The sequence below is a fragment of the Benincasa hispida genome, chromosome 1 (genome assembly GCF_009727055.1).
Source record: "Benincasa hispida cultivar B227 chromosome 1, ASM972705v1, whole genome shotgun sequence".
NCBI lineage: Eukaryota > Viridiplantae > Streptophyta > Magnoliopsida > Cucurbitales > Cucurbitaceae > Benincasa > Benincasa hispida.
This window is the reverse complement of record NC_052349.1, coordinates 44,901,936-44,911,180: the sequence shown is the minus strand read 5'-3', so window position 1 is coordinate 44,911,180 and position 9,245 is coordinate 44,901,936. Positions and strand designations below refer to the sequence as shown.

Below are 9,245 nucleotides of genomic sequence, written 5' to 3'. Positions count from 1 at the left end.
CCCATCCTTGTCACTTGATGGCCCTTCCTTGCTGCTTGCTCATGCAACCTCTTGCCATCCCAACACATGTGTCCATACCTCACAAGCTCAACCTATGGTTGTCCTTGGCTTCAATACTTAATCCTTTATAACCTCTACAAACTTGACCTCATTAGAGCCTTATGTGTTAATGCTCCCTACACCCTACACATGGTTTCTTTTTGGCTTCATACTTGGCCAAATTTTTACTAGTTAAGACTCAACTCAAAGCTACTCAAAAAGTTTATTCCAATACTTGGAATTTTCCTTCCCTTCAACATAAGATTTAACTTATACTTGGTTAATTTCCTTAATTACCTGCTTAAGTAGGGGAATTGAGATCTGAGTTTCACAACCTTGCATTTTACCTATCCTTATTCTTCGTGGATCAGATTTCACAAGCTTCAGTTTTGGGCCTGCAGTTCAAACATCAGCCCAACAATAACCTATCTTACAATATGGGTATAAAAGGGCAAAATTTATGGAAAGCATGTGACCATCAATCTAATGACAATGAAAGAGAAAATATAGCATGTTACGACAAAAAGCTTCCTTTTATGCATAGAAAAAAGTTGTTTGTTCCAAAAAAAAAGTGGTCTCGAGATGAAAAAAATACATGATAAAATCCAGTACTTCTAACTACTTTACTTGCCTAATATCATGATGAAAGCATACGTAATATTTTAAAATTGATTGATAGATGACTTAATCTATTCGATTAGATTGAAAGAGTCAAAATATTTCGAATGTCATCAATCTTGTTGGATTTGAGTCATTTCAATCTTATGTCTAATAGGGTGTCATAAACTCCTCGAGTTGCTCCTAACTTTTGAATTTGTCTAAATTAGCTCATTAAATAATATTTGAATAATAAAATTGTCATATTACTTAAAAGTTAAATTGACTGAAAGTTTGAATGACATTGAAAAAAAGCCTTCAAAGCAAGGGACAAAATTCACGCGCATAACATATGGAAGTTATCAGTTTATTACAGCTAAAATAATATTGCATATGATTTGGTGGTAGGACTGAACAATCCAGGAGAATTTCCCGCCGAATAGACCGGGAGGGTTTGTTGAACGAATATGGGGAGCCATGGCCATGGATTTCATCTGCCACGAACTGGTAAACCAGATCAGAGCTCCATCAATTGGGATTTCTGTTTATGGTGGTCGTTTTGCATTTGGAGGCTTCCGAACAATGACCAAGAAGAGGAGGGAAGTCATTCGCTTGGAGAGGGAATCGGTTATCCCCATCCTCAAGCCCACGCTTATCAACGCCTTGTCCAGCCATCTCGGTACCTTCCTACTCTTCTTCATCGTCCTCATTTTCTGTTTCTCATCTCTTTTCCTCACTCGGTTTTCTGGACTGAAGATACTGAAGACCGGTATGAGTTTCTGATGTTTTGCCAGAGAGTTGAATACTCAATTCGAGCTTGGTATCTTCTGCAATTTGATGATCTTTTGGTATTAAAACGTTTTTATTACTGTTCCTTCTTCTACAGAATTATTCTATATTTGGTGCGATAGGTAAGATTGATTCATTTATATGCAGCATTTATATTCATTATTCGAACCTATACACGGGGCCCGAAAATTGGAGAAGGAAAATCTCTCGCCTGAAGAAATCGATGTTATGGAACAAAAATTTCTGGGGAAACTGTTTCAGGTACTGTGGCTATAGCATTTGCTAGCTTTTATCATTCAATGGTTCCTCATTCACCAATCCTTCAGTTTAATTCTGATTATCTCTCTATCGTTGCTTGAGAATCTTTATCTCTGAATTGCGACGATCCATTTCGGGTTCAGTTTTATACTTTTTTTGTTGAAAAGGCACAACATCATCACATTGTGACGGGTACATTCAATAATCTTTGTGGTGGCACCACTAACTATATTTGTAGGAGTTATTCTGTTTTGGCTTGATTTTCTATTCCATGGTTCGGTTCTTTCTCCAATAGTTTGATTTCGTCAGGTTATGGAGAAGAGCAATTTTAAATTAACAACAGACGAGGAAATCGCGGTTGCACTATCTGCACAATATCGTCTAAATCTTCCCATCTCTGTGGATGAGTCCAAGGTGCTATATTACTTTTCCTTTTTGATAGTGCCAAATGCTAACATAATATTTCAGAGGAACATAACTAATTAACTACTGATATTTGTTTTCTTCTTTTGGAAACAGAATTAACTACTGATAGTCATTTTCTATGAAGTGTAAAAATTGTTTATCCTATGGTTTTATTTTGACTCATGAAGCTTGACAAGAAGCTTTTGACGAAATACTTCACGGAGAATCCTCACGACAATCTTCCATATTTTGCTGATAAGGTACCAAACCTGGTTAATTGGCATTAATTTAAAACAAGATGTGACCAGGAAATGAAGCTATGACCAAGTACTTAATTCTATTGACGCATTGCTTCAGAGTACATTTTTTGTATCTGTCAACAAATTGATTGTTTCACATCGGTTGGGAAGGGAGATATCATGATATATAAGTAAGGATGATTATCTTAATTGGTATGAGATATTTTGGGTGGATTTTCAAAAGCAAAGTAATAAGAATTTATGCTCATAGTGGACGATATCATACAATCGTGGAGATAGGTAGAGGTTATGTTTGGCATATTAAATTGATAGCTCGAGAAAATGATGGGTTTTGCTCCCACTCTTCAGCAAACTGTTCAGCAACCAGTTACATCACATTCTTCTATTGTAAATTATGTTTTCATTGTGATTTACACTAGGACAAGTATGCTAGATGTGAATGTATCCGTTTTCATCACCATCCTCATCGGTCATTAAAAATATATGCTTAATTATCTTCCTTCTGTGTTTTTCACTTGAATCTGCAAACAGTTACCTTTTCACTCTCTTTTAACAGTATCACTTGGGCATTATTCAACAACATAGAACTGACGTGAATTGATCTATTATACTATTGTAGTACATAATTTTCCGCCGTGGTATTGGGATTGATCAAATGAACGATTACTTTTACAAAACGAAAGTAAATGCCATCATTATGCGAATATGGATGTTCTTTCTCAAAGTCACAGGGTCAGTACAGACATTATTATCAGTCTCGTGAACTTCTTTGTTTTCTTTACATGTCACTTGTCTGTTGCTTTATTTCTACAGGTTAAAGAACCTTCTATTTGGAGCCTCAAGAAGCCGCCAAAGTCAGGTATTTTCAAAACAAATTGACATCAGTACAGAGTCAGAGGATGATGGCTTGTATGTAGAGCGCATTCGTGTTGAGAACATGACATTTGGGTTTGAACTCTACCACTCCATAATTTGGCTTCGTGCGTCAATGGTTGGATTAGTTTAACTAGGGAAGCCCCTTGCTTTCTTCCTAGCAACCGGGAGGTCAAGCATGGGCAATTATTTGTCTTTCAGATTCCTTGATTGCTTGCTTATAATCTATTGTATGTCATCCCAGGATCTCTATGCTATTGAACAAGATTACGATCCAAGAACCCACATTTGATAGAATTATCGTTATTTACAGGTTCTTTTTCCTTCTTGTTTGTGAGCCACTTCTGAATGGAAAGTTTTTAAGCTCAAATGAGATTCTTGTTTTTTGTTTTTCTCTCTCTAACATGGTTGGAGTGCACGGGTTGAAATGTTATTGACTTCTTACGAACATTTTCCTTTATCTGCGACTTAAAATTAGAAATGTTTATTGACTTCTAACAAAGATATAATTGAATAGGCCAGCAAATACGACAAAGGAAATGGAACGGGGTATCTTTGTCAAGCATTTCAAGAATATACCGATGGCAGATCTTGAGATTGTGCTTGTAGGTTTCGTAATCCACTTCTCGTTCATATTTTCCTCTGTTTTTTTTGGTATTCAACGTTACCAATGTGCGGCCACTATTGTATGGAACTTCTGAACTTGGTTATTTCTGGAAAAACGTGAACTTTTTACAGCCGGAAAAGAATAATCCAGGTTTAACTCCAATGGACTGGGTGAAGTTCCTCGTGTCTGCTGCAATCGGGCTGGTTGGTTGTTTTAGTCGAAAATTCTGTATGGACTTATGAACGCAAATACACCTCTCACCCTCCCTCCCTCCTCGGACAGGTTACTGTTATTGGCTCGCTTAGCGTCCCTAAAGCAGATGTCAAAGTCATTTTTGCTATCCTCTCTGCAGTCGGTGGTTACTGTGTGAAAACATATCTCTCGTAAAGTTACACGGCCTCCTCTCTTCCCATTTCTGCTAATGGGTGTGACTAATGTTACTTATTTTCTAGACTATAGCTTTATATTGCTTCAAAGAATTAGTATTGCATTTCCCCATTACCCCTTGAGCTAGTGCTAACTTATCTCCGATTTCCTGTAGGTTTCAGGGTAATTTAGTGTCATATCAGAGCCTAATCACAAGCTGCGTGTATGACAAACAACTAGACAGCGGAAGGGGCACTCTTCTTCACTTGTGTGACGAAGTTATTCAGCAAGAAGTAAGTAGCACGCTCTCTGCCACAGGATAGGGAGTATTAGTTGCTTTAGAATATTTCCACACTTGGTGTGAAAAGATTACTTTATAGCAGATCTATTTGCTCATAAAGCGAATACAAGAATAGTATTCTTTATTACTAAAAGTTGGAATTAACTATTCAAGTAGGGGTACAGAAAACATAACATAATCTTTATCCTTCAAACTCCTTTTGATATATTTATAGATACAAATATAGTATAGAATATAGTTATAGAACTGATTGTAGCATAGATTAGCTTGGTTTGCAGTTTCTAGTGGAGGAAGATATCTTTCTTCTAATCCTCATTCTGAATGCTGTTTTTGGTGTTCGTTACACGTGGCTTATGTTCCCACGTCTCTGTTAACTTTTAGGTAAAGGAGGTGATTATTTCCTTCTACATATTGATGAAACAGGGAGAGGCGACAAAACAGGTGCATACACAAAACCTTGTTCCTCTTTAGACTCGCACTATGATGCGGAGGAGTGACTGGTTGCACTATATTTCATGACTCACAGAAGTGATCATGAACGAGTAAGGTGTTGTCGATGCTTTACTTATTTTTCTTTGGTTATGTAAGCAGGAGCTTGACCTGCGGTGTGAGGAGCTGATTAAAGGAGAGTTTGATCAGAGCTGTAATTTTGACGTGGATGATGCAGTTCACAAGTTACAAAAGCTGGGGATCATTGTCCGGGTGAGAACTCATCAAGCACAAGAGAATCTACTCATGTTGTTTAATATCCCTTTGCCTTCTCTAACTTGGAAAAGAACCAAATACAGGGTGCGGATGGGGCATATTCCTGTGTAGATTTGAGGAGTGCTAACAAGATCATAGGCATCACCACAGAGGAGATAGTTTCCAAAGCCAAAGAAGGCGATGCCTCCACTACTTGATACCATAATTATACAGAAACTGTATGTCCTATTCTGCTTTCCATTCTCACACAAGGAAAGCAGTATTCTAAAATTACTTAATAACTTAAAATATCAATGCATAGTTTGTTTCTAAGAGCTATGTATTCAACCCATCAAGCACAGCACGTGTATAACTTGATTACGAAATGATTTCAATTTTCAAACTGCAGTCTACTGTGAGAGTTTCAGAAGGTATGAATTTATTGAGTATCTATTATTGGTGTAAACTGTAAACTGTAAACTAAACGGGTTAAAGACAAGTTGAATATTAGTTTAGGAACAAAACTACATTTAGAAAGAAAAAATAGAGTGAATCCCAGATTCAGTTGAGTGTAACTATTGGGAATGAGAAGAGCCCAAACTAGTTTGATGAAGTAGAATCTCCTTGAGAAGTTGAGATCTTGAGAGGTTGACAGTAGTGAAACAAGTAGTTATCTTCTCCTCAAGAAGATCAAGGTACTGCTCCGAAGTCCGGTGGTTCTTCCCCAACTGTTTGAGCACTAACTGAACTGCGTGCTTATCATTCCCCATATTCAAACCCAGTCGAATGAAACGCTTGTCGTCCTCCACGGTGTTATGCAGGCGGCCGACAAGGCTATCAAGCGTGTCAAGGTCAGTCTTCAGAACATAGGTATTTCTAGATGCAACTTTAAGCTGAGCTACATACGCCAATTCTCTCCTGGCGAACTTTGGAGGAATGTAGGCCGTAATTGCAGCACTGCTGCCGCAGCAGATGACGGTGTTGGAGTTGGGGTTGGGAGGGCGAACAAGGCGAATTCTGGAGCTGGACTTGCGAAGGCGACGCTCTAGTTGGTGCTTGAGATTGCAGAAATGGTCTCGAATTGGGTCGAAGGTCTGTGAGTCAGGGCGGGGAAAAGGGTTAGTGTCATCGTTGAATTTAAGGAATTCTTGGAAGACGAGGTCGCAGTCAGGCTGGGAGAGGGAATCAATGGGAAGATCACCGAGGAGGGTGTGAATTGGGGAATAGAGTCGACGGGCTTGAGCAACGATACTCCGGAGGGTGAGGCAGAGACTGGTGGTTTTCTCGCTGTAATCGAAGTAAGAAGAGATAAGATTGAAAAGGGAAGTGGAAGTGGATTTGGAGCAGTGAAGGGCATTGAGGACGCGTTCTCGATCGGGGCTAAGAACTTGGGTGAGCATTCCGGAGAGGTCTTGAAGTTGATCATGATCGGCGGCCATAAGATCCATGGAGCTGGTGATTCTCGACATCTCCTTGAAGGAATTGGTTTGAAGAACAGCGGAGTAGACGTGAGAGAGACTGATGGTGGTTGTGGATGGGAGAGGCGAGGAGGAGGAGGAAGCATCCATGGGGCCTGTTCTTCATTGAGGCAAATTGACAAACAGTTAGAGGGCAGACCAGAAAAATGGGGTTGAATTGAATGGAGTAAGAAGAGAAAGTAGCAAACCTTGGTGCATCGGGGAGAAGGTGGGAGATTCCGGAGGAGGAAGGCACTCCAACATTTTTCTGCTCAGTAATGAATCGCAATTCGAAGCAGGAAGAAGAGAAGAAAATGGATTCGGGGGAAGTGGAGACGGGTGACGCCTTTTAGCCTTATAAGCCTCTTTTTATGTACATATGGTGTTGACCAATTCATTGGCTGCTAATAATGCCTTGTGGTCTTTTACTATTTGTTTGACTACAACTCGCTTCGTAAGCTTCTTGCGGCGAAGCATGATTTCTCGGCAAGCATTTTTTTTTTTTAAAATTTTTTTTTTAATATTATTCACTTTATTTATTTATGAGCGAGTCTATGATATTTGGATCTGTGTTTATTTGATTTTGGAGTTTCAAAATCAACAACTTAAGATTTGAGAAATAATTCAAAGTCTAATAACGATGAGATAGTTAAATTTCTGATCGTGTGGAACTCGTTTGGTCAAATATAATAATATAAAAAATAACTTTTTTGTTATTAGGTTTTGAATTTAAGTTTAATTTGTCATTTCAAAATGTTACACTTTAATCCATAAATTTTGGATTGTATTTTAATTTAGTTTATAAATTTTAAAAAGTTATGATTTTATTTTTTAAAATTAGAGTTTTGTTTCTATGTAGGTTTTCAGATTTACACAATTTAATTATTTTAAATTAATTAATAAATACTAATAACTTCATTTAGAGATCTCGAAAAGTTGAGTTATTACATTAGGTATAAGAGCACCCAGTTATGGTTTATATAGACGGACTTATATAGTAGTTCCAGAGCGTCCCTGTAACTCATCGATGGGCTCCTTTTCTTTGTTAGATACGTCTTATTAGTAAACAATTGGGAAAAATATATTTTTAGTCCATGTGTTATTAGAAATAGGTGCATTTGGTCCCTCAAGTTTTAATTTAGCGATTTTAGTCCCTTAATTTTGTAAAATAGATTTAAAAGGACACTTATTAATTAATTAAATATTTTTATACTATTTTTAATTTTGATATGAAATTTATAAATTAAAAAATAAAAAATATATTTCCTTCTCCTCTCTCTCCCATTCTCACTCTTCTCTCTATCGTCCTCTTCCTCCACCATTCTTCTCTTCTAATGAAAATCTAGATGGTTCCTTCTGTCTCTCACTTGGACCAACTGCACCATCTCCAATTTCTACTTTAAATTTATTTGGGCAATTTCTAGAGAAATAACCATATAAAATTCTTAAATCGAGAAAATAAGTCAGCGCCCTGGTCGCAAAAATTGACACCCACATTACACATATCATTCGGCGGAATCACAAGAGCAGGTGGACATAGAGGGATTGTGGAGCTGGAGAGCGGGTATGATGGCCGATGGGCATTTGGAAATGGAAGCTTTGAGGATAAAAGAAGGGGAAAGGCTAACCGGATGTTTCCACGTAGGAGAGAGGAAATAAATCTTGTATTTTTTTAATTTATAAATGTAATATACAAATTAAATAGTATAAAAGTATTTATTTAATTAATAAAATGGAAATAAGAACCTTTCAAATCTATTTTGCAAAATTAAGAGATTAGAATGACTAAATTAAAAGTTGAGGGACCAAATGCAAGTTCAAGAACTTAAAACATAATTTTCCTTAAAAACATTTTATTAAAGTTGTACATAAAATTATTTATTTAGTTTATGTAAAAGTTGTTTGTTACTGTTTGTTTATTGAATTGACAAAGGTTAGTATGGGTTGATTATTCGATTATGGTGTTGATGATAGAAAAGATAGTACTTGTTTAAGCCACGGAGTAAAGTTATTGACAAGGCACATACTTATGTACAAGATTAAAGCTATTTGTAGAAAAGAAAGAAGAAAAATAAAATTAATAAGAGATTGTGAATTTTAAGGGAGTTAATAAGGATGATATCTCTTAAGAATGATTTTTGAAAGGATTAATAGGTTACGATCACTTTTGTGGTATTAAAAGTTAATGGACGGAGTAAGGTATTTTGTATTTGTTGCTCTTATGTTGCGCCTAAAAGAAAAAAATGTTACTAGTTGTTAGTACAAATGATAATTTGAATAACTCTTTTGTAGTACCTCACTAAGTTGATGTCATCCAAGAAAGCAAAAAGTAGTTGAAAATGACTTTGGACTAAAGGGGACAAAAATAAAGTGTTATTGGTATGAATTGAGGAATTATTTTCTAGTACCTAGATCAAATTCGTACCCTTGTTGTGATGAAGCAACCTTAGTTTGGAAAACTTGATCAAGAGAAAACTTATGGAGTTTAAAATTAATGACTATTGGTGAAGGAATATTCTACCAGATAGAAATTTTGAGTTAGAAAGGTACGACTTTCGTCCTTGAAAGTTCAAGTCCTTAAAGGCTTGTGATACTTAATTATTGTCTCA

General features: G+C 36.7%; 2 protein-coding genes across 3 annotated transcripts; one reads left to right on the top strand and one right to left on the bottom strand.

Moving 5' to 3' along the window:
* The first annotated feature begins 924 nt into the window (after nt 1-924).
* On the top strand, nt 925-5,582 carry LOC120081846. The gene is made up of 15 exons (XM_039037024.1): nt 925-1,315; nt 1,393-1,484; nt 1,573-1,686; nt 1,993-2,097; nt 2,277-2,348; nt 2,968-3,080; nt 3,162-3,296; nt 3,466-3,534; nt 3,739-3,826; nt 3,960-4,031; nt 4,111-4,211; nt 4,370-4,487; nt 4,877-4,936; nt 5,087-5,197; nt 5,284-5,582. The coding sequence occupies exons 1-15, from the start codon at nt 1,114-1,116 to the stop codon at nt 5,395-5,397; spliced, it is 1,566 nt and encodes a 521-aa protein (XP_038892952.1). The 5' UTR covers nt 925-1,113; the 3' UTR covers nt 5,398-5,582.
* A 24-nt stretch (nt 5,583-5,606) lies between these two features.
* Nucleotides 5,607-7,143, bottom strand: LOC120081857 (UPF0496 protein At3g19330-like). 2 transcript variants are annotated; one of them, XM_039037042.1, is made up of 2 exons: nt 6,846-7,143; nt 5,607-6,757 (listed from the first exon to the last, which is right to left on the bottom strand). In XM_039037042.1, exon 2 carries the CDS (start codon nt 6,745-6,747, stop codon nt 5,755-5,757), a length of 993 nt encoding a protein of 330 aa, XP_038892970.1. In that variant the 5' UTR covers nt 6,748-6,757; nt 6,846-7,143; the 3' UTR covers nt 5,607-5,754. The 2 variants fall into 2 exon arrangements, with proteins under 2 accessions (XP_038892970.1, XP_038892963.1); XM_039037035.1 differs by having other exon boundaries at nt 5,607-6,752.
* Between the last annotated feature and the right edge of the window lie 2,102 nt (nt 7,144-9,245).